Source organism: Mustela putorius, unplaced genomic scaffold, assembly GCF_011764305.1.
Source record: "Mustela putorius furo isolate JIRA1106 unplaced genomic scaffold, ASM1176430v1.1 tig00000765_pilon_pilon_pilon, whole genome shotgun sequence".
In the NCBI taxonomy this organism is placed as follows: domain Eukaryota; kingdom Metazoa; phylum Chordata; class Mammalia; order Carnivora; family Mustelidae; genus Mustela; species Mustela putorius.
This window is the reverse complement of record NW_025421470.1, coordinates 10,211,120-10,236,609: the sequence shown is the minus strand read 5'-3', so window position 1 is coordinate 10,236,609 and position 25,490 is coordinate 10,211,120. Positions and strand designations below refer to the sequence as shown.

At 45.9% G+C, this 25,490-nt stretch overlaps 1 protein-coding gene across 1 annotated transcript in view; it reads left to right on the top strand.

Moving 5' to 3' along the window:
• Positions 1-1,794: 1,794 nt before the first annotated feature.
• CLIC6 (chloride intracellular channel 6) overlaps positions 1,795-25,490 on the top strand; it is a 50,003-nt gene continuing 26,307 nt past the window's right edge. Inside the window, exon 1 of the mRNA XM_004757538.3 lies at positions 1,795-3,295. Coding sequence (XP_004757595.1) covers positions 2,186-3,295 — 1,110 coding nt within the window. The 5' untranslated portion in view covers positions 1,795-2,185. The remainder of the gene's footprint in view (positions 3,296-25,490) is intronic.

Genomic DNA, 25,490 nt, shown 5'->3' with positions numbered 1-25,490 from the left:
AGCCAGACTGACCAGAACTCATTTGGTGGTGAACTTGAACTGGGATCCCTGAAGCTATATGTGGTTTTTATGTATCCTATCTAATATGAGTGTTCACTGGTACCACTACAGAAATAACAATGCGTCTGATCACAGGGTGGTGAGCCGTGTGACATAATATATACTAGAAACTCTCAGCCAACTTTCTGTTTCTAAGAATTCTGTTTTCTGAAACACATCTGGCCTCACGGGTTTTGCATTGTCCTGGACTGTGTTTGCTGTCTGGGGCTGATGGTGCTGGCTTTGTCCTTCCTTAAGAAATAAGGCTGATCGCTGTCTTGCCTTGCAAATATTGCAGGATTTTCCCGGTGACCAGAGGTTTTGCAAGGCAGCATCTGTGTCTGATATTTCTGTCTAGCTCATATGTGTGAGTGCCGTGCTTTGTGGTGATGAAGCTTCTGGCCCCTTCCTTTCCCAACAGGGCACAACCTTGGAGAAAGGTAGCATGAATCTAGGTGACATTGGGCTCCTGTCTTGTTACCCATCGGTCATGGACAATGAGTATAGAAGGAGACATCCTTATGATTGGCTAAATGGATGACTCTAAACCATATCAAAGATACCACCTGATCTTTTAGGGATGGCAGAGCCCTCTGTGGATGTGATAGAATAAGGTGTCTCAGGGAAGTGTCAAGGCCGCCAAGAGCCCGACAAACTCAAATCAGTCTTGAGTTGGGCTCCCTACTCTATCACATTTAGATTGGCCATCTGGAGCAGCAGGCTCCTCTCTGTAACCCACACGATTCAGCCTAGCTCATAATAAACTTACTACATAATTTTCTTTTATTTATTTATTTATTTGTCAGAGAGAGAGAGAGAGCAAGTGCTGGCAGAGTGGCAGGCAGAGGCAGAGAGAGAGAAGCAGGCTCCCCACGGAGCCAGGAGCCCGATGCGGCACTCAATCCTAGGACCCTGGGATCATGACCTGAGCCGAAGGCAGGGGCTTAACCGACTGAGCCACCCAGGCGCCCCATTACTACATAATTTTCATCAGAACTTCCCTTTTCTTGGGGAAAGGTGTCCAGTATGGGATTTGGGGAGGTTCCTAACCCAGTGAATGCCACAGCATCCCTTCTTCAAATCTTGTATTTTCTCCTCTTTACCCCCACCTCCCCAAGCTAACACGTCACAAGGTAAAGCACTGGCCATGGGTTTAGAAAAATCTAGAATTTGAAACATAAACTGTTAGAGTCTTGAGGAAATAGGGAGATGAAGGATCTAACCTCTCCCCAGTGCAAGGCCCCCATTCTTGTCATACCTTGAGGAGGGGACCCTTGTGCTCAACAGAACCCATCTCTGGTCAGAGCAGTAAGACTCCTTTTGCTTCTATATGGGGCAGAGAAACCTCTCAGGAAGGGCTTGCAAAAATCGGTAGGTGGCCTCCCCTTCACCTCTCTTCCAGGATTTACCTCCCTTGCTCTTGGACATTGAGGTAGGACCTGGACATCTGCATTAGGTACCAGCTGAGAAGCTGAACGCTTGGGTGCCTGGGGGAAAGTGGATATTAGGTATTTGGGTGTCCAGTGTGGGGTGTTGGCGGGGGTGTGATCCAAATGGCTCTGGAACTTGATGCTGTTACAGAAAACACCCAAGCTGCCAATAGAACCAGAATCTTTTCACTGAGATCCACAAGGGCCGTGAGAAAGGCCGTCATTGGCCAGGCTCCCAGGCCACCCGAACAGGGGGAGAGGATGGGGTGCAAACCCCGCCCAAGCCCCAGGGGGATGGAGTTGGCACTGATGACTTCTGGTCAGCCCCAGGACTGCAGGGCAGGCATTTCAAAGGGTGCAGGAGCGAAGAGGTCTTCCCCAGCCGCGCTCTGCTCCTCGGTGGCCAGCGCCTCCAGGGACCCTGGGTCAGAATTAGAGTCTGGGTGGGAAGCAGACGTGGACCCGCAGTTACGGTGGAGGTGGAGGAAGATACCAGAGAGCTTAAACCGCGAGGAGAGGCGCGGTGTCTTGGGGTCGAGCCCCATTTTAACCCCGCAGTTCCAGAGCTCCGCCCCGCCTGCGCCCCGCGAGCCCCGAGCCGGCGTCCTCTAGGAGCGGGCGCAGTGGACCCCGGCGCGGAGCTCCTCGTCCAGGGCCGCTTGCTCCATCAGCAGTGTCAAGGAAGGGTCTCCAGGGGAGGACAGGGATCGGCGGCCATGGCCGAGGCCGCGGAGCTGGAGGGGGCCCCCCCAGGTCCCCAGGGTCCCCAGGGGCCGCTTGAGGCCCCGGTGCCTCTGGCAGAGAAACCTGGCGAGCCGGGGGCCGCGGGCGGGAGGGCGGAGCGGGAGGAGGCCAGCGAGGGCGCCGCGGAGGCGCCGAGGGGCGAGGGGGAGGGCGCAGCAGCGACGGTCGCGGTGAACCAAGCAGAAGGCACCGATCCGGACGGAGCGCGCGCGAGCGAGCCGGAGCCGGGCGCGGACAGTGGCCCCGGGGCCGAGACTCCAGGCGCGAGGGCCGCGCAGGGCGAGGCGGAGGCGGAGGAGGGCGCCCCGGGGTGCGCCGAGGTCCCCCAGGGAGAGGAGGCGAGCGGCGCAGAGCAGGTGGAGGAGGCGAGCTCCGGCCGCGGCACGCAGGGCGAGGCTTCGAGGGAGATTCAGGGGGATCCCGGGGAGACCGAGGTCCCTGGGGCAAAGGAGAAAGCGGAGCAAGGGCCAGAGGAACCCGGAGGCGGCACGCCGGGGGCGCAGGGGGCCAGCATGGAAGCCGCGGGGCAGGCGGGAGGGGCGCTCGGGGCCGAGGGTGAACCCCGGGACCGAGGCGATCTCAGCTCCCAGCCCCAGGTCGAGCCCACCGAGGCCGCGGCGGCGGAGATTGGGGGGTGCGGCCCCGGGGAGCTTGCAGAGGAGCCTGGGGGTGCCGCGGCGGGCGCCGCCGCCGACGAGGCGGGGGCGACGGGGACAGAGGAGTCGGAGGAAGTGGCCCCCGGGGACTCGAGGGCGGAAGCTGTCGAGGACGGGGACCAGGGTGAACCCCAAGAGGAAATGGAGGAGGCCGAGGAGGAGAGGCGAGAGCGCGGCCCGGAGGTACCAGTGGAGCCGGTCGCAGCCGGGGCCGAGGAGGAGCCCCCAGACAGCAGCAGCGCGCGGGCAGAGGCGGCCGCGCCAACGCGGGCCGCGGAGCCGGAGGCCGAGCTCAGCAACCACCTGGCGGAGGAGGGCAGCGTCGAGGGCCGGGAGGGGACCGAGCGGGTGAATGGCGGAGAGGATGGCGAGACGTCAGAGGAGGGGGCCCCGAGGCAGGAGCACGACATCACCCTCTTCGTGAAGGTAAGTCGAATCTAAGCGGTCCAGCTGTCCGGATTGTCGCTTCTGTTCACGGGAGGGAGGCGGGACGGCCTGGGGGTCATGGAGAGTCTCACGAGCGTTTTGGGGACACAGGATGGTTTGGGAACAAGAAGTTGGGTAGGGGTGGTAGGAGGTAGTGGGGGTGCGGGTCCAGCATCCCACTGTCTTTTGTTCTGAAAATCCTAACTGGTCCTTCTAGTCTGGAGATTATTGAAGAATCAATTAAAAAAAAAAAAAAGTGATATGCCCTATTAATGTTCAAAGCAATTCATGCCAAAGGATTTCACTTGAAGTGAAAAAAAAAAAAATGCGAACAGGTTGTAATGTGAGAAGTCTCCCCGGGACTCAACTTTCAGAGGCCCAGAGCTGGCCAGTGTTTTCAGCTCCCCAAAAGTATCCCTCCTTGATATTTAGAATGCAAGTGGAAATTTATTTAAATATTATAATATTGTTGAGCATTTTAACATGTATTTTGGAAGAAAACAAGACGCTGGTGACTTGAACATCATCTGCTTTTAAGTCATATTTCAACCCTGCTACAAATGGAAAGAAAGCAATGATTTTATTCCAGAATTTGTAGGACACCACTGAGGAACTTTTGCATTTAAAGAGACATCAAAGGTAAAGGACAAGGTCCAGCGGTAGCTCACAATCACAAACGGGGATCTTTGTTAAAAAAAAAAAAAAAAAAAAGCCCTTTCTGAGGACCTTCAGCCGGACCAGGAAAGCAGCTAATAATAAGGTCAAGAATGTGCATTGCAGGTTGAATTGTAATCCTTTCAAAATACTTTCAGGCTTATAGAAGCCAGTTAGGACCTAAAGCTCCTTGATGGGAATGTAAGCAAATTCTAATAAGCAAAAAGAGAAATATTTCCAAAGTGATTAACTTCAGAATTTCAAGAATTGCTTGGGGGGGGGGCAAAGGGGTTAGGGAAGAGAGGGCATGCGTTTCTTCACTGGTTCAGGAAGGTGCTGTTCTGAGCATTTCTGAAGACCCTGGAGCATTTCAAGGTTAGGTGTTGGGATATAATCTAAGGGCATAGCCCCTAGGAAGGCCCCTGGGAGCTGGAAGTCTGCAGAGATGGGAAAGGGAACTGGGAGGGGGGGATGGAGCTGAACACAGTGCTGCTGTGTGTAGATCTGCCCTTGATGTGAGCAATTCCCCCTTCCTCCATCTCAGGGCCACCTGCTTCCAGCATGTCTTTGCAGTTTCTTGTTATAATTTTGGAATACGTAACATCTTCCTCGTCTTCCTGCTTCCATTTCTCAGCTCTCCAGTAGGCCTTTGGTGATAGCCAGTGAGCTGGGAAATGAGATTTGATCACTTTACTTCTGAAAGTAAAATTCTCCAGTTGTTCCTTGTAGACTTTAAGATGAGGCCACGCTCCTTAGCCAGGCCACAGACCACTCACGATGGCCTTCTGGCCTCTGCAGTATTGCTTGGGTTTCCCCCCCAACTGCCTGACTTTCTCACCCATGGTACCACCATGCCAGCCTATTGAACTAGCTATCATTCCTTGTGAGAGCCACATTCTTGCCTGCCTGGAAATTGCACAGGTGCTGTACCCTCTGCCTGAGTCAAGTTTCTTCCCCCCTCACCCCACTCCTTGCCTCCTGCCTGGTTGTCTGCTGTGGGTCTACATTCAGCACGGGCATCGTCTCCTCTGCGGCGCCTTTGGCAACCCTAGTCTGGGTTGGGTGTCCCTCTGTTGAAGGTCCCTTCACGTGATGCATGTTTTACCTCTTCCCTTGACTATGTGAGATCCATTTTCTATGCTCTATGTGGAGCACAGGCTTGGAACCTGAAGAAGGTTTGAATGGGTGGCTGCCTACACAAGGTAGTATATACTGTGGACATTAGAGCCAGTGGGATCAAATTCTGGCTCTGCTGCTTCTTGCAGGGTGACCTTAGGCAAGCTACGTAACCTTTCTGTGCCTTTGTTGCTTATGGATAAAGTGGGGATAAAGGTAGTACCTACCCCACAAGGTTGTTACGGGGATTCAAGAATTTGATTATGTAAAGCACTTAGAAAAGCACCTGGCGGGACGCCTGGGTGGCTCAGTTGGTTGGACGACTGCCTTCGGCTCAGGTCATGATCCTGGAGTCCCGGGATCGAGTCCCGCATTGGGCTCCCAGCTCCACGGGGAGTCTGCTTCTCTCTCTGACCTTCTCCTCGTTCATGCTCTCTCTCACTGTCTCTCTCTCAAGTAAATAAATAAAATCTTAAAAAAAGAAAAAAGAAAAGCACCTGGCTTGAAATAAGCATTGTATAATTGTGCATTCTTGTTCTATCTGCTCAGCTCCCCCAAATGTCCATTGGATTTTGCACAGAAACAATCCCCTTGCCCATTCCATCCCTGCCTCTTTTTATTTTTTTTTTTAAGCTTTTATTTACTTATTTGTTGGGGGGGCGGGGAGAGAGGGAGGGAGAGGGAGAAAGAGTGAGAGAGAAAGCACAAGTAGGGGGAGGGGCAGAGGCAGAGGGAGAAGCAGGATCCTTGCTGAGCAGGGAACCCAAAGCAGGACTGAGGCTTCACTTCCTGAGCCACCCAGGTGCCTGCCCTCTTTTATTAAGGGAAAATCTCTCTAGGTACCTAATTACTCCATTCTCTGAGGATAGGCATGTTATGAAAAGTAAAAATAAGTTTTTTTTTTGTTTGTTTGTTTTTTGTTGTTGTTGTTTTTCTCAGTTCCTGCTCAGGAGTAGCTTGTGTGGGCAGAGGCAAGGGGCTTGTCATGGACAGCTTTCCAGAATGTTTCGTTCTGACATGATCATCCTGGTTCTCAGTTGCCTGCTCCCACCCCATATATTTTTTTTTTTTTCCTTTAAGAAAACAGATCTCCAAACAGGGAGATTGGTTTTGAAGCAACTACTACTTGATATAGGATCTGAGGATCAGTTAAGGTGTGCTTTGTAGGATTGTTAAGGCACTTCACTTTCTCTTTATCTTACAAATCATTACCCTTAAAAAACAAAAAAGAGCCCAATGCAGAAATCAAGTAAAACCCTTTAGACACTTCTACCTTTTGAGTTTGTAATACTTGATTTAAAATCCTTAAATTAGTCCAAAATAGGATTTCTTTGCCAGATTTAGCTTTCTTGAGGTTCCTTCTTTGGGCTCCACTGAGTTTAGACCGCACTGCGTAGTCGACATCTGACCTCCTGGGTTTTGTAAACATGTCAAATTTTTCTGTGCCATCACTGGAATGCAGAATTCACAGATTTGTTCTTTAAGGAGAAGTACCACAAACATTCCAAACATTCCCCTCGCTTTCATCTGACAGCTTAGTAAACCTGGTTGTAATTAGCCCATATTTTATTTGTCAATTTTTAACTTTTACATTTCCCCATATTTTTAAAAATAAATATATCAGCTGCAAGTATACCACAAAGTGATGACTGATGACCCAGTGACAGGTGCACATCAAATCTGCTTCTACTTTTAGCCACCTGGTAGTTTATATACTCCATCTTTGTGGAAGTTTATATACTTTATATACTATACTTTGTGGAAGTTTATATACTCCATCTTACTAATTTGACATTTTGTTTTATTCTGTAAGCATGCGAGAATATATTCTTGAAAAAGAGCCAAGAACATATGGAACAGACCAAGGGAAACTTCCCTGAATTATTATATGGTAAATTAATTGCTGATCATGGTAATTCTTACTTTTGTTTTTTTTACAAAGAAGTGTTAATTATTTGTCATCAAATTATAGGGTAACCCTGCAGCATATTTAGTAAGAAAGTTCCCTTTCTTCTTTACTCATAACAAAGGGTTACAATGTAATAACATACTAACATAACAATAACAAAAGACAAACAAAGTACTGACAACAAAGGATAAGGTAGGAACTTCACCAGCTGTGGGGTTTTAGTCACTAAGGAAGTCTTGCTTACAAATTTGGTGTTTCTAATCCAATAGTACCTGGCGATTGTGTATACTTTAAGGTAAGGTCTAGAGGTGAGGCTGTCTAAGATGGATTTCCTGGCAAATTTCACATGACCTAAAAAACCTCAATGTGACCAATGAACAGCCCTGGGCCAGAGTCTAAGAGTTTCTTAAACCAGGTTTTGGACACCGTATATTTAGCACGTAGCTACTGTGGAGCTTGGAAACTTGCATTTGCCATCACATTTGGGTCTCTCAATAGGTGGAATTGGAGATGGAACAAAGTCCAACTCAAGAAGGACTTGACCTCTGAATAGGCATTGTCACTGAGAACCCCCCCAACATAAATGAGTACATACATGGAGCCAGCCGAGCAGTGCCACACCATGTGGCCATGGCAACTTGGGAAGGATAGGTGTGTGTCCAGGAACAGCAGCTGAGAAACTCCTGGTAGACCACTTGGCTGCAGCAATCCATGCACCTTTCTCCAGGAGAGAGCATGTTGAGACTGTTCTGTGGGGGCTCGGTGCCCGAGGAGCTTGACAGGGAGTTGCTATTTTCATAACTCTGTGTGGACTATGACCCTGTGCTCTGAAGGGAAATGAGCAAAGATGCATTTCTATGACTTTACCTCTCCCCCCAAAATATTTTTTGTTATTTGTTTCCTGAGTGTCTTACACAACTTGCTTACAAACACATTTTTCAAATTTAAATTCAATTAGCCAACTTACAGTACATCAGTATTTTCAGATGTAGTGTTCAATAATTCATCAGTTGAGTATAATACCCAGTGCTCATCACATCTTGTGCCCCCCTTAATGCCCATCACCCAGTTACCCCATCCCCCTACCCACCTCCCCTCCAGCATCCCTCAGTTTGTTTCCTTAGAGTTAAGAGGCTCTCATGGTTTGTCTCCCTCTCTGATGACTTCCCATTCATTTTTCCTTCCCTTCCCCTATGATCCTCTGCATGGTTTCTTATATTCCACATGTAAGTACCAGATGATAATTGTCTTTCTCTGAATGACTGATTTCATTCACCATAATACCCTCCGGTTCTATCCAGGTTGATGTGAGAAGTATTCATCTTTTCTTACGGCTGAGCTTACAAACTCATTTATGAAATCAGTGGAGTTAGTTGGGGTGGAAGCTGGAGGAAACACTGGGGGGAAACACATGCTCACTGGGGATCATGGTCCCTCTCCCCATGCTGAGTGAGATCCATGTCACAATAGCTTCTTCACATCATGTCCTCCTCACCTGGCATGGCAGTGGCCTTGTTCTCAGCTCTCAGTCAGTGCTTTTGGTAATGATAGGTAAATAGCTGAATGGATGAATAGTCCAAGGTGACTCAGCTAGTGAGAAGCTGGACACAAAACTGTTTCCCACCAACCCAGTCTGGCGTCCCTTCTGAAAGAGCCAGAGTCATTCTCCTCTATGAAGACATCTTGGCAACAGGGCTCCAAGATGCTGGACTTCCCTCAGGGCTGTGGGAATTTGTGGCTCTGCTTTGCTGGGTACACATATGCCACAGCTCTTGCCCCTCACTGTTGCTGACAGGCTGTGTGCTCTGGACTCTTCAGATGTCTTTTTTGGTGAGTGATCATGCTTCACTCCCAGCCTGAGGTCCTCCTCCTCACAGTGGGTCTCCTTTATAGCTTTGATTTCTCAAGGTCAGCTGCTCTCTAGGAGTCCTCTCAGATATCCTACTTCCCTGAGTATCTAGAGATCTGTAAGATACCTTCAGAAACAACACACTGGATCCTTAGAGCAGGTAAATTTACCCTTTAGTTTCATATACATAGAAAAACAAAGTCTAGACTTTGACGGAATATATCAAGGACAAAGCTCTGAGCCATGGTTTAGGTTCAAGTGGGTCACAGAACTGTAGATTAGTCTGTTAACTTAGCCCATGTGGATTTATTGCCTCCTACGTGTTGACTCTGTGCTAGAGTTTGTGTACCCAATGTCAAGCAAGACAGACAGGGTCCATGCCTTTATATTTTTAAAATATTTATTTATTTATTTGACAGAGATCACAAGTAGGCAGAGAGGCAGGCAGAGAGAGAGGAGGAAGCAGGCTCCCCACAGAGCAGAGAGCCCAATGTGGGGTTTGATCCTAGGATGCTGGGATCATGACCTGAGCTGAAGGCAGAGGCTTTAACCCACTGAGCCACCCAGGCGCCCCTAGACAACTTCTAAAGACATCAATGTGTCTTTTGGCAACCCATTCTCCTCCCCACAGGGAGACGGTGTCCAATTCCATTTTCAGCTGGAGTCTGCAAAGCCTAAAATATTTATTGTTGGGCCCTTTAAGACAAGATTTGCTGACCCATAGCTTAAATTTCCCGTGATTCATGACCTGGGACGAGATACACTGCCTCTGGCACAAAATTGGAGTTTTATTTAGCGAGGAAGAAGGGGAATGACTATTGCGTAAAGAATCAGCAGTGTCTATAACAGGGAAAAATATATAAGACACTATACATCTTATGCATATTGTTAGAAATGTTATTTTTCTGTGAAGTCCCTAATCTTGACTTAAGTGAGATTGAAATAAAACAGAGATTATAAATATAAAAACATACAATGCAATGCAACATAAGGGAAAGGAAGTCTTTTTCTACCCCTGACGTCCAGCCTTTCAGTTTTTCTTCCTGGAGACAGCCACTGAATATCTTTCCAGAGATATTCTGTGCATATGCAAGCTTATATGTAAATAATCTCACTGCATTAGTTATCTAACACTGTGTAATAAGTTACTCTAAGACTTAGTTATCTAAAACAACAAACATCTGTTATTCACAGTTTCTCTATGTCAGGAATTTGGAATCAGTTTAGTTGGGTAGTTTTGGCTCATGAGTTTGCAGTGGAGATGTTGGCAGGGCTGTGGTCTCATCTGAAGGCTTGGTTGGGGTGGTGGGGTGGCTGACTCACATGTCTGTTGGCAAGAAGTTCAGTTCCTCACCACTTGGGGCTCTCTTCCTGGGCTGCTTTGATGTGCTCACAACATGGTGTCTGGATTTCCCCAGAGCATGGGTCCAAGAGAGAAGAAACCACAACTGTCACTTTTAATCTTATTTTATTCATTAAGTCCAATACTTAAGAAGATCATAATTAAACTCCACATTTTAAAGGGAAAGTCAAATGATTTGTGGATGTATTTTTTAAAAATACCACACCCACTTTTTTTTTTTTTTCATAAAAAGTAGTACACTGGATATACATTGGGTTACATCTTGCTTTCTTTACTTAGTAAAGAAATAGTATATATTAGAAATCATTCTGTGTTAATACCTATAGTTCTATCAAATTCTTGTCAAAAATTTCATAGTTTTCTAGTAATGGGTATACTCTGTAGTCAGTTTCCCACAGGTGGATGTTTGGGTGGTTTCCACTTTTGTATCTTAAACCGTGCTATAGTGAATATCCCTCCACAGTTGTGTAATCACGTATGGTAGCTCAGTTTTTAGAAATGACATTAATACAGGAAAGGATGTGCCTGTTTAAGATTTTGATAATCTTTACCAAATTTCCTCTTCAGAGGTTTCACCACATAATGTCCTCCTGACACAATATGGAGGCCATGTTTATTTCCCCAACCTTCCCTACTCAGAATTTTCTCAAACTTTTTGAAGCTGAGAGGTGAAAAATGATACCCATTGTCATTTAATTCACATCTCTTTCAGTGTACTTTTAGAGCTCTAAAAACTATTGATACCATTTTTCCATGAGCAGCTTGCTTATGTCCTTTGCCCATTTTTCAAATCTACGTTTAGCTTTATTCTTCCTGATTTTTATATTAAAGAAATTAGACCATTGTCTGTCATGTGGGTTGGATATATTTTATGGGACTGTTTTGACTATTTGTACTGGAGTAATTCATCCTTTAAGTCTTAGTAACTTCTTGGAATTGATGCATAGGAAAACCAAGCAAAGGCTGTGACAGATCTCTTCAAATCTTCAACTTCATTTACTAGGATCTTTAAATGTTCTGTTTTATCTTCCATTCTATCACTTCTTGAGTCCTGAGGGATCAGATATTTCGAATCTTGCCTTTCTTCTTTTCTTTTTAATTAGCAGGTTACATTTTATCTAGCGCATGCCCTTGGAAAACTACATTCTTTCTTACATGGTAAGAATTCCTATTCAAAACAAGGTTTAAAATATACAGATCGCAGGATCATTTCATGCCACACTGCTCCATGTGAATGGGTATGATACATCACTTTGATTGTGGCATGCCATCTACTGGGATGGACTTGAATCCCACAAATAAAAACCATAGTGAAAAAGAATCAAATGTCGTGCAGTGATATCAAAATATGGTTTCTGAGGTTGTCTCCTAGCCAGATGTTCTATTTATGCTCCCATCTGTTGAAAGAATTGACTAAAATTTATAGATAATGATGACAAATCCTAGTTGTAGACATCTAGTGAATTGTGGAAGACTACCCAGAGCTTATGTTTAATTAGTGGGAGGAACTGAAATACTCAAATACCAAAGATCATTCAGAGAGATACTTTGGAAGCATCTCAGAGCCCATAGCTCTATGGGCAAGAGTTGATATATACTTATTCAGTCTGCAAGGGTAAGTCTAATTTGATATGTGTGTGTATGAAATCATCAGATTAGAAATAGTTTCTTAGTCCAGATTTTTACTGGGTTTATGGACTCTACCCCCAACTCACTGTGTCTTCTCCCTTTGGGCTTGTTTGGCCACGTGAACGTTGAGGCTCTTGCTGGGGTGGGGGAGTAAAAGTGGATTTTCTATCTTCCGAACTCCTGAGTGGTATTTTGGACCCAAGTGGCTATTTAAAGCAAATATTTATTGAGTGCCTGCCAAGTATCAGACATGGTGCCTGGGGCTGGTGTACAATAGCGACAAACAATGATGAACACAACCCTCACTTTTCTAGAGCTTTCGGCCTACAGAGTGACCCAGAAGGAAATGGCTAGAGTGCAGTTTGAGGAAGGGGAGCACGGTGAGGGGGTGGTTTGCTGGAATAGATGGGAGGTGTAGGATGGCAGAGTGCACAACGAGCCTGAAAGGGGGGAAGAGGATCTAGCCTGTAGATCTCTGACAGCCTGGGCTCTGCCCTTTTGCTGCAGTCCCTTCCCTTTGGAAGATTGTGCTGTGCACGATGGATGGGAAAGTGAATGAACAATGTACAGGTATGTCTACTGCATCAGGTAAAAAGAATTGGGTGGTCAGTTTTAATGATGCATTTTTTGCAGAATGTAAATTTTATAATCTCATAAATTCTTTCCATCTAAGTTAGCAATGCCTCATGCATCATCATATTGCATTCACAGACCTTGGCTTGAATCTGAACACAGTAACTGAACAGCTATTAAAGGTCCAAACATGTTGCACATTGTTTTTGGCTTTCTGTTTCTATGGTGGAGCTGTGGTAAGGAATACAGTAGAAGAATAAAAAATGGGGGAGGGAGACACAGGTCACTCAGTGGTGCTCAGCTGGTGGATGGGCCCATTTGAGGGGTTCAAGGCAGCTTCATGCACCTTTCTAGGGTCTCAGCAGTGTGGCTGGAAGGCTGGGCTCAGCTGGGATTGTCAGAGGGAGGACCTACACGAAGCCCCTCCAGCTGTTGGCCTCATGAAGGTCAGTGAACAAGGCAGAAGCTGCATAGCTTTTTATAGTGAAAACCACACAGCTCCAATGTTTGTCTCTAGATCCAGCTCTTTATTAACTTGAACTGGTTTAAGAACATTTTAACAGTGTCTCAAAGCCATAGAGTTATGTCATTTATACCCAGTGATGAGCAGAATGGCGTCTCTGTGGCATTTTCTACAGCTAATGTCAATATGTGGAGAGCAATCGAGCAATCTTGTTTTATTGCTGCCATTTAGGACAGTCATAATATCGTGCTTAAAGTGGCAGTTAACAAAAAGTAAGTGTCCCTCATTTCTGATGTGTTAATGCCTCCGAGTTTTCTTTAGCATCGGATTCTCTGCAGAGTTAAATGACACAAAGAAGCCATTGAGTTGTTACCCAGAACTTTATCCAGTCCGAGACCGTGTGTGCGGACAGAGTCAAAGGCATTCCCGCCTGAGGCTCAAACAAAGGGAACCAAGTTGGGGTGGAGATTAAGTCGGTCCAAGAGTCGTCGAACTCACTGCCTCCCCGACCCAAAGGCACCCTCCAAAAGTGTTAATTTCCCTCATTTAGGAAGAAAGCCCCCGTCCCTGGATCTCCAAACCAATAATGCTTTTGTTCTGCACAGCCTTTAAAGCCCGTGAGGCCTGCGATGTGCGGTGACTGTGATCTGAAGGGCCTTATCAGAACCCTTACAATGACCGCCTGCCCAGAGTCCTCTTCCCCCACCTGCTGTGGCCAGGGCTGGGGCTGGGGCACCCAGGCGTCTCTTCCTCCTGGACCGCAGCATCCTAAGCCCCCAACAAGGTTAGAAAAACACAAAGATAAAGCCTTGGGCAGAATGGGTCTGGGCTTTCTCCTCCCACAGGAGCTGGAGAGAGTCCTGCAGGCCAGAAGGCAGAATCGTCCAGCTTTGTAAATGGGGACCCAAGTCTAGTGTGTCTCTGGGACCACTCAGGCTCCCCACACTTGGAAACAAAAAGGGTCCCTGGGACGAGTCTCTACTTAATTGGCACGGAATTTCTTCTTCATAAGAATAAATGGCTGCTTTGTAGAGAGGACAGAGAAATGACTCTAGAAAGGGTACATGGAGTGACCCAGGTGTCAGCTTGAGGCCCTCCTTGCCCATGTGTTGTAATTACAGTAATTAAACAGTATTGACATTTGCTGTAGGAAATGCCGCAGAGACGCTGTCCTGCCCATCCTGGATATAAAAGACGTAACTCCACGGCTTTGAGGCACTGCTGAAATGTTCTTAAACCAGTTCAAGTTAGGCAAGAGCTGGGTCTAGACACAAATGTTTGGAGCATTTCCTCACACCCTGAAATCCCATGGATGGTGGGGTGGGTTAGAGGTGGCTGCAAGTTCTTTGACCCTGCTCCATTGAGAAATGGGGTCTCTGAGTCTCTCTCCTCTCTCCAAATCTGGCCAGACCCCTGTGACTGGCTGTACCCCAGGAGAATATGGTTCACTATAAAAGGATATGCAGCTTCTGCTTTGTTCACTGACCCTCTTGAGGCCACCAGCTGGAGGGGTTCCACGTAGGTGTTCTCTTTGACAACCCCAGCTGAGCCCAGCTGAGCCCAGCCTTCTGGCCATGCTGCCAAGACCCTAGACAAGTGCATGAAACTACCTTGAACCCCTCCGATGGGCCCATCCACCAGCTGAACACCACTGAGTGACCTTTGTCAATGCCACGTGGAACAGAAGGGTCACCTAGTTGAAGACCTTGTCCTGATTCCTGACTGATGAAATCGCGAGACATAAAAAAAGCAGCACTCCCTGCTACATTTGGGGTAATTCGTTACTTGGCAGTGGGTACCTGGGAGGTATGGCTTATGTCTCTTCTCAGTTGGTGAAATCTGGGTGGGTCGAAAGACAGGCCATGGTGAGAGGCATGGAGGGCTTTAAGGCCAGTCGAGGAGTAGGCAGGGCAAAGAATTAAGGCTCCCTGTGGCTGATTCCTCTGTTTGCTGCATGGATGTTTTTCCCTCTGCGGTCACTGTAGGGACTGGAATATTCTTAGCCATTCAAGAACGCAAACCACCAGGGTATATAAAAACAGGCTGCATTATTAAGCAGGCTTTCCAGAACAAGATGTTCTTTTGTTGTAATAATTCCTTGTGAGAATTTTACAAGGAAATAAGCTTTTCATGTCTGTGTAAAAGGTTCAGTTGGTATCAGGCCATATTATTAAATAAGGATTAAAAATAGCCCTGGAGTTTTTAAAGCATAATTCATATATGAGGATAAGTAGTAAGTTCCATTTTGTTCGTCGGTGTACTTCTTATGACTTGATCCCACCTACTGTGACGATGAATACTAACGTAGCTAAGCCTCTGGCTGGAATTTAAAGCTAAGAGCAGTTCAATTCAGTGATTAAGCTGGGTTGGGGGGCAGGACGGGGGTGGGTGGTGTGTCAATCACCTAATCCATCTAATAATACACTGATTGTCATGATAGTTGAAAAGAATAAATACTATACATAACTTGGGAATGTATTCAGGATGAAGGGGCTTTTTGAAAGGTTCAGATTATGTTTCAAAGTTTCAAGATCTAAAATATATTTCTTAGGATCTAAGTATAATGATGACTTACAATGTTCTTAAGTTCTAAGTGTATGGAAGAGTGAGAAGCACTTTTCAATATATATATATTTTCAAGGTATATATAAATATACATTTATTTTTATAACAAATATTTACTTTTAATATTATATTTGTTTTTATATAATTATATAATAAATATATTTATTTTCTATTACATTTATATATAATAAATACCTATTTATTATATAAATAAATAAATACATATTTATTTATTTTTTGCAGCCTGGAGTGAAGGACTTCTTAAACACAATATATTAATAAAGTGCAGGCAACGGGCCTATCTCGCCACTTCCTTGGGGACGGGCAGCCTAAACCATTGGTTGGTTGGGCAAAGTCAATCTTGAAAGCGTTATCAATAGCGCAGGCTTGTATTTATTTGAGAAAAAAAAAAAAAACCACTCAGGAGTGCCTGGCTGGCTCAGTCGTTAAGGGTCTGCCTTTGGCTCAGGTTATGATCCCAGGGTCCTGGGGTTGAGCCCAGCATCCCGCACCCTGCTTGTTGGGGAGCCTGCTTCTCTCTCTCCCTCTCCCTCTGCTTGTGTTCCATCTCTTGCTGTCTGTCAAATAAATAAAATATTAAAACACACACACACACACACACACACACACACACACACACACACACACACTCAATGCTTCTTTTCTAAACTAGGCCTTGCTGCCCTTATGATATATATTTTTCCTTCATGGGCTTTTAAGAAGCAGGACACATAATCTTTGTGTCATGGGATTTGCTAGTATAACAATAAACTACCAACAAAGATCCGAAAACGAGGGTCTTAATGGTCTTTCTCATCAATCCTCAGAGGTGTGGGGGGAGAGAGGCTCCGTTCCTTTGGCTCCGCTTCTGCAAGGAGCCTTACTTCTGTGCTAGGGTTTGTGGATCGCCGCGGTCCTCGCTGATCACCTTGCTGCCGCTAGATGGCAGAAGAGGGAAGGCACGAGCCAAGACGATGGGCCGGAAGGGTAGTTTCCTGGCCAGTTAGCCGTTCCCTCAGACTTGGGAAAAGTTAAAGACCAGAAACCTTGCAGATGGTCTCTACTGCACAGTAGTCATGGCGATGATACAGCTGGAATCTTTGCAGTCATTGGCCTCTTGCCTGCAAGCAGCGGATACAGCCCTTCCTATTGACCTTGGCAGTTACCTTGGCCCCGAAATCCTCGGTGATAGCAGGAGTCCAGCAGGGCAGGGTCTGGCTTTCTGCTCTGCTCCCCGTGGGCCCTCCTCCCCTCCCATCTGCAGGTGGCCTGCGCCCCCGCCCCACGTTGCATGGCTCCGTTCTCACCAAGAGGTGGGGGAAGGAAGTGCGGATTCTCCTTTGCTGTCACACGCCCTGCAGGATGACAGGAGATGGTGATGCTGAGCTCAGAAAAGCTTGCATGGAGCACTGGGTGTGGTGAAAAAATAATGAATACTGTTTTTCTGAAAATATATAAATTGATAGCTGTAATTAAAAAAAAAAAAAAAAAAGAAAGAAAAAAGCTTGCATGGAACATGCCGGCAGCAAAATCATCAGGCCCCAGCAAAGGGCTCGTCTTGTGAATGAGACTCAGTAATACTGGTTACTGTCAATTGAAGGGAGGCTGGAAAATAGAAATTCTGGCATTGGAGCCGGGATATCAGATTCTGAGGGCTGCAGGGTCAGAACCTCCCCCAAGGAAAGCAAGCAGCGTGCCTACTTCCCTTGCACCTTACAGATAAGGCGAAATGAGGGGAGAGCTTAGTGTGTTAGGGACTGGCGCTCTCTCTATCACATTTCTGTTGGTTTTCGCTCATGTTTGTCTCTGTCCCCCGCTGAAGAGGTTCATATATCTTTTAGAACACTATATCTTTCACAGGATACTCCTTCCCCAATTATGCAGTGGGTTGGGCATTTCTGTTCAAGTTGTTCCATTAGTTCCTGGCAAAGAAAATAATCTTCTGTTGTATCATTGTTTCTGTGGGAAAATCAGTCAATATATCAATTCACTCACATCATCTTTCCCAGGAATGAGGTTTCCTTTTTAAGAATGTCCTTCCCTCTAAAAGGTATTAGTGACTCTTATTTCAGTAACGGATTTTTTTTTTTTTAAATGTGTAGTCCAGATTTTCAGAACTATAAGCCTGTGGTATACCCTATTCTGATGAATCAGGTTGATTAGCTATTCAAGGTTTGCAGAGTATTATTAAGTTGTGACTTTCTGCACCGATAGCATCTGAATAAAAATGGAAAGAGTTAAAAATCCCCTGAAATTATTCAACTTATTCCTCAAGAATAATGTGTGAAATGAGTTTAGAGCTTTGGATTTCTCCTACACTACCCTTCATAGGTGGAATTCTAGAATGTTCTCCCCACAATGGGTATCCAAAACTAGGTCGGAAGTAGGAGTCAAGGAAGCATTACTTCAGAAGCTGATCCTACCCTGATTGGGTCTCTTTTCTCTCCCCATTGCCACTGTCCACTAGACCTTGAGGATGTGTTGACAAATTAAAGACCCTGAATGCTTCTGTTCAGCACTGTGGTGGGTACTAACTGTCAATGTGGACATTGCTGCTGTAAACACTGAGGGTGCAGAAGCCCTTTTTTTTTTTTTTTAAGATTTTTATTTATTTATTTTTTTATTTGACAGACAGAGATTACAAGTAGGCAGAGAGGCAGGCAGAGAGAGAGAGGAGGAAGCAGGCTCCCCGCTGAGCAGAGAGCCTGATGCGGGCCTCGATCCCAGGACCCTGAGATCATGACCTGAGCCGAAGGCAGCGGCTCAACCCACTGAGCCACCCAGGCGCCTGTAGAAGCCCGTTTTGATTACTACATTTGTACCTTCGGGGTAAATACCCAGTAGTGCAATTGCTGGGTCATAGGGTAGCTCTATTCTCAACTGTTTGAGGAACCTCCATACTGTTTTCCAGAGTGGCTGCACCAGCTTGCATTCCCACTGGCAGTGTAAGAGGGGTTCCCTTTTCTCTGCCTTCTTGACAACATCTGCTGTTTTCTGAGTTGTTAATTTTAGCCATTCTGACAAGTGTGTGGTGGTATCTTATTGTGGTTTTGATTTGTATTTTCCTGATGCCGAGTGAGGTTGAGCACTTTTTTCATGTGTCTGTTGGCCATTTGTAGGTCTTTGACCAAATGTCTGTTTATGTGTTCTGCCCATTTCTTGATTAGATTATTTGTTCTTTGGGTGATGAGTTTGTTCTTTATAGATTTTGGATACTGGCCTTTTTATCTGATAAGACATTTGGAAATATCTTCTCCCATTTTGTAGGTTGTCTTTTGGTTTTGTTGACTTCTTCATTTGCTGTGCAAAAGCTTTTTATCCTGAAATCCCATAGCTCATTTTTGCCTCTGCTTCTCTTGCCTTTGGAGACATGTCTAGCAAGAAGTTGCTGTGGCCAAGGTCACAGAGGTTGCTGCCTGTGTTCTCCTCTAGGATTTGGATGGATTCCTCTCTCACATTTAGGTGTTTCATCCATTTTGAGTCTATTTTTGTGTATGGTGTAAGGAAATGGTCCAGTTTCCTTCTTCTGCCTGTGACTGTCCAGTTTTCCTTGGGGCACTTTTATAAAGTTGCCTTGTGAGGACAGGGGCGGGACAGCTCCAGGTGGTTCAGAGCAAGAGCAAAGTGCACACTCTGTTGTCGCTCCCTTGCCTGAGAGACCATGTTCCTGCACTCCCATCTCTCAAGTACTTGCCCTCCTTGTTTCTTCTGCGTGGGAGAGGGGAGCGCCGAGAGAATGGTCTCCATTGCTGGATTCTCCACCTCCACTTTGGTTTCCCACTCATCTAGTGGTCACGGTCAGACCCACTCTTGGGGAGAAGTTGTCAGTACTCAACACGCAACCCAACACTGGAGTGTTGCAGGAAGGCGGCTCTCTGCAGAGAAGCCCGAGTTAATTGGTGTTAGCAGGGATTTCGCTGAAGAGGAATGGTTTTCCTTTGGGGATTGGGAGGTGGTGCAAAATAAAACCAGAGAGCACTTCCAAGGTCTTTATGTTTCAAAGCACAGGGCTTGTATGGCATCATCCATTCTGAGTATTATTTTTTATGATCATTTTCTGCCAATCCTCATTTCAGGGCCAATTTCTTCTATGGAAGGTGCTCTTGCAAGCTTCTCACTTGGTGCACTGAGGGGTCTGAAGTTCTTCCTTTTTATGAGAACTGTCGGGAGAGAGGATTGATGTTGGTGTCCCTCAGAGTTGCTCGGCACCACTCCAGGGGCACTAAACCCCCAGGATAGATGGGAGTATTGCTGTCCGTGGCCCTTTCTGGGGGTTGGGATTGTGGCTACTGGAGTTTGTTCTTTTGGCTTCACTTCCCTGGGTTTGGCAAAACCTTTCAGACTGGTCTATTTGTGGGCTGTGACGTTTCTCTAGTGCTTTCTGATTTCTGATTCACCTTCAGTGCAGCGTAAAATGATGCTTCTTGGTCTCCCTCTGCCCTCCAAACAGATGCCCGCATTCCCTTGGAGCAGCCACCCGGATTCTGGCTCTGCAGTCATGGGGCAAGCTTCTGCTTCCTTCTTCCTACAGAAGACTGTCCCCTTCTTTCCTATAAATGGATTACAGGACCTTGTCCTGGATTCTTGGGGGGGGGGCATCTGGACCCTTGCATGCTCCCAAAGGACAGATCTGGGGGCTGGAGCAGGGCAAGGGGCTTCTCTGATCCTGCTCAAGCTTACAGAGCATGGGGTGGAACATGCCTGGATGTCCGGGTGCCCAGGATCAACCTCTGGTTGATGGGTGGCATCCCCCCGAATCACAGCCAGATCATCTTCTCATTCTGTAGTCCTCCTGAAGGGGCAAGCATTTGTCTTTCCCTGTATAGTTCATGAGCTAGAGACACACTAGTTTGCAGTATCTGCAAGTTATTCTCTGCAAATAGGAGGATTTTGTTGTCTCCCTTTCTGAATTCCAGTTTTCCAAGCCTTACTTTGGCTTTCAACATAAAACCAAAATATAGCAATTCTTTCTTTCTTTTTTTTTTTTTTTAAGATTTTATTTATTTACTTGAGACAGGGAGAGGGATTGAGAGACCATGAGCCGGGAGAGAGGGGAGAAGGAGAAGCAGATTCCTTGCTGACCAGGGAGCCCAACTTGAGGCTCAATCCCAGGACCCCGGGATCATGACTTGAGCCAATGGCAGACGCTTAACAGACTGAGCCACCCAGGCGTCCCGAAATACAGCAATTCTTAAGGAACTGGACTTGCCTAGTTTGGATTTAGGACATACATGAACATCTTTAGAAAAGCCCAGCCTCTCCTCTTGCGTCTGCGTGTCTGTCTCCATGGGACAGATGAAGTGACTCATCACCCTGACATCGGATTTCTGTAGCCACAGTATGGTTTGCAACAAATTAGGGACATCGGTTTCCTGCCCGCTGACCATAACTGCCCCTTTTTAAAAACAGGAGGCTTGGAAGGGTTTGCTCCTTGACGGGTTTGTGGACAACTCTGTGAAGCTGATCTCTGGGGTCATTGTCTTTTTTGAGCTAAAGAGTCAGGGTTAGGGAATCCTGAAATAGTAGAGGCCCCTCCTTCTCTTTTCCCAGGGGTGAGGGTGGGGAAGGAGTTACAATATTTGCCCAAAAAAGCATGTGGCACAGAAAAGACTTCCTTATAATAAAGCCAGGGCGTTAGCCATGGCCTTGGCCAGCCCCTTTGGTGTTTCTGCTTGTCTGGAGAGCAGCTGATCCCCTTGGCCTGAGGCCACCTGCCTTCCCTGTTGCATGGGTCAGGCCGGGGCATAGAATATAGTCCTAGGGACGAATAAAGCCTCCAGATAATTCTGTAATGTCTGAGTCCCCAAATCTCCCTGTTTAAATTGTGAATAACTGCTGATCGGTACTGCGCGTCTCTCTTCCCTGACAGAGAACTTCCAAGTTTGGCACATTTATTTTCCATAATCTAGGAACCCCTGAGCTTGTAAGGAACTCATCAGAGTCTGCAAGGAAAGGCAAAATAAAATCTAATCGTTACAACTGGAGTCCTTACCTTCTCAAGCATAGTTCTGTTAGAATATTGTCATTTTACTAAATACTGCATATATATATATATATATATATATATATATATTTTTTTTTTCGGACTCTGATTTTCTTGCTTTTGAAGCTTAAACCAACGCTCCCTAATTTATACCTGATAGGATTTTGTGTCCTCCTGGTTGGTTCTTCTGTCTCCTGTCACTGATGCAAAATGGTAGGCTGGTTAGAGTCCAAAGGTTGTAAGGCCTGAGATTTCTGTTTAGTAATGCAGGCTTACCTGCAGTGGGAAAACAGGGTGAGTTGGGGAAAATTAGCAAGTTGAAGGTGCTCAGGTTTTTTATTAACCAGGGAGATACAGGACAAAGTTTACTACATTTGCATTTAAATAAAAAAATACCGTTCCCTTATATCATTGATCTGGCCTGGGGTCCCATAGTGTGTTGTGCAATCACCTTTCTCCTTGGCAAGAAGTTGTGTTTTGTGCTGGGAGCTGTTCCTTTGTTTGCTATTCTTTCTTTCTTTCTTTTTTTTTTAAACGATTTTATTTATTTATTTATTTGACAGAGAAAGATCATAAATAGACAGAGAGGCAGACAGGGGGGGGGGGAAGCAGGCTCCCTGCTGAGCAGAGAGCCTGATGTGGGGCTCAATCCCAGGACCCTGGGATCATGACCTGAGCTGAAAGCAGAGGCTTAACCCACTGAGCCACCCAGGTGCCCTCTTTGTTTGCTATTCTTGTCGAAGTGCAAAAGTCATTCAGGGATAATCCATTATTCCATTAGGCAAGACAACTGCAGGAGACTCAGTTGGTCTAATGCCTAGAAACGGCTCTGTTCTATTTGTCCTACCTGGTACCTGTGGTTGCTGTTTCAGTATACCAGATTTTTTTTTTCTTTCAATTATGTAAGTATCATTGAGGCCCAATGTTTTATTAGTTTCAGGTGCACAACATAGCGATTGGACAAATCTATACATTATGTGGTACTCATCACGCTAAATGGAGTCTCCACCTTTCCCCATATCTTATTACAATATTATTGACTATATTCCTTACACTGAGCTTTTCATCTCTGTGACTTATTTATTTCATAACTGGAAGCTTGTACCGCTTAATCCCTTCACCTATTTCGCCACTACTCTGTACTTAAAAGTGAGTTTTGTTTGTTCTCTTATTTATTTTATTTTATTTTATTTTATTTTTTAGATTCTACCCATAGACAAAACTATGTGGTATTTGCCTTTCTGTGTCTGACTTATTTTACTTAGCATTCTACCCTCTAGTTCCATCCACGTTGTCACAAATGACAAGATTTCATTCATATTTTTTTTAGATCTTATTTGTTTATTTGACAGACAGAGATCACAAGTAGGCAGAGAGGCAGGGGGGGGGCAAGCAGGCTCCCCGCAGAGCAGAGAGCCCAATGCGGGGCTCGATCCCAGGACCCTGAGATCATGACCTGAGCCGAAGGCAGAGGCTTTAACCCACTGAGCCACCCAGGTGCCCCCAAGATTTCATTCTTTTATGGCCAGGTAATATGCCATGATAGTATACCAAATGATTTAATATGAAATTTTGAATATCCTACTACAGCTATAGCTGTAGTAATTAATAGGGCTTCTCAAAAGTGCCTCGAACCTTTTGGAAGGAGATCGGACAAGCATAGCTTTACAAAATGACATTTAATAAACAAGACAAGAGCGTTGATCTGGTTTTGCCACTTGAGCAAACACCTGTAGGAAGGTGCAGAAAGGGTCATCCAAGGGGACATTTTCATGTTGTGTACGAGGAGATGGACAGCGTCAGTTTGTGGGAAGGTTGGCGGTTACTGGGGCCGGTGTCCTCCTGGGAAAGAGAAGAATAACAGCGACCACTTACCTTAATAGACCATGACTGTTTTTCTAGATGATTCTCTGAGTTGCAGGCCTTCATGGAAGGCTGGTATGGGCATCTTTAGCCGGCTGGACTCTTACAGATGTTGCGACTCACACTGTCCCGGTGAACTTTGCCTTCCACCTGAAAAGGTAACCCCAAAGCTTCTGGTTTCTGCCAAATATTAAAAGGAAAGCATCTTCAATCCACATTCATCCTAAACCTGTATTTCAAGAATATCCTTAAGATATTTCTGATTCCCTGGTTAGTTCAGTCTGAACAAAAAGTTCTACAGAATTCCTAGTCCTCTTCCGTGTCCCGATCAATAGAACTTTCCTACGTTGGTCATGGAAACCAACCTAAGAGTCTTTGAGGCACTAAACTTCCTTCTTTGTATATAGATGGTTCTAGGCCTTTGGCTTCCTTAAAACTTATAAACATTACAAAGAAAAATAAAGAGAAAGCAAGGACCTCTTTTGTTTTTCAGGAAGCTACAGGTTTCTAATGACTTTTGCAAAAGAGCTACAGAATTCTGAGCAAAATGAGAAACCTGAATCTGGACACTTCTAGAGATAATTAGATTTTTTTTTTTCATGTTCTCTTCTGCCCAGCAAAGGGAGTGATCCTGCTTTCCCGCGCACTGTACTGCCTCCCTCCTCTCTCAATTGTACTTCAGTGAAAACTGAGAAATAATTTGCAAGTCATAAACTGCTGTTTTCCTAACATGAACAAAGTACGCACAGCTGATCTCAAATCAGGATGCCTTTTAAAAGCCGCATTGTTCAGGTCCCAGTTGCGTCTGGGATCTGGTTGTGGCAGTGCTAGGACAAAGAGAGACAAGGCCCTCTTTGGTGGTTTTAACGTGGGGTCTAAAAGGGCGCCCAAAGGTAGGAAGACCAGTGCATTGTCGTTTATTCAGGACTTTACTGGTTTCAAAATCGAAAATCTAGGTAGCAGGAAACCCCTGAGGCCCTGGCAAATCAGGAAGGGAAAGCCTCCTGCAGGCGCTAAGAAAGGAACTTGGGAAATTCTCCCCCAGAACCTAGTTAGGGCTGAAGTGGTAAAAAGAAGGTGGGAAGTCTGAATGTGCATCTCAGGACCACTAGGGGGCGCCATCAGCCCCTTGATGTCGTTCCACAGTTTGATGCTCTAAGGGCCTTTTGAAAAGGCAGGTTCTAAAAACTACAGTAAGGATCCAAGATTGTAAGGGGCACAATGTCCTTGGGCGGGGTGGGGGGGGTGCTCCTTATCCTCTAGATGTGATGATCTGTGACTGTGACCAGTTAGAGTTTTGGCTGTATGAATCCTCAAATTGGGTTTTACCAAATAAAAAATTGGGCAAAGACAATAGCCATGTGAGTCCCATTGGAAAGAAAGCTACCTTTGGGGCTGGTCATCACAGGCGGTGACCCCAAAGGTGACATGGAGGAACAAGCAAGAGTCCCCACCATTCAGGTCAAAGTGCTCACAAGTCCATATAGAGTTGCTGTGGTCCTGGCTTGGGTGAACGTGGACCTTCTTCAGATGGTAGCCTTACTTGTCCTCCTCAGTGCCTGTGGCCATCACGCAAATCCCTGGCAAATGAGAGGAGTGGCTCCATGCAGGAAGTTTTTGGACTAGGCTGAGTGCCATTTGCTTCAGGATTTGTTCCTCGCCATGACTGATCAGTTGGTTGATCCGCTGAGCTGTCTTAAGAAGAGGTTTAGCATTCTCATAGGGAACCACTAACTATTCATTCCTACTGATGTAACCAATTACCCCAAAACTTGATGGTATAAAACAACTGAAATTTATTATCTCAGAAGCTTGACCTGAGTCTTCCTGGGCCAAAACTAAAGTATGAGCAGGCAGGGCTCTGTCTCTTTCTGGAGACTCTGGGGAAAATCCAGATTTCTGCCTTTGCCTGCTGCTGGAGACCATCTGCATTCTTGGCTCATGGCCCCTTTCCTCCATCTTTGAAGCCAGCAGTGTTCATCTCTCTGGTCATTATTCCCTCCTTATAAATCTTTGCAGACCAGTCACATACCATAGCTTTCAAGGATCCATGTGATCAGATTAGGCCCACCTGGTAATCCAGGATCACCTGTCTATCTGGAACCCATAGCATTGATCACACTGCATAGCTCTTTCCACCAGAGAAGGTAACACAACACGTGGACATCCCCAGGAGCCATTATTCTGCTTTCCGTGCACCAGTAAGTCATCTTCAAGCTTGGGTTTCG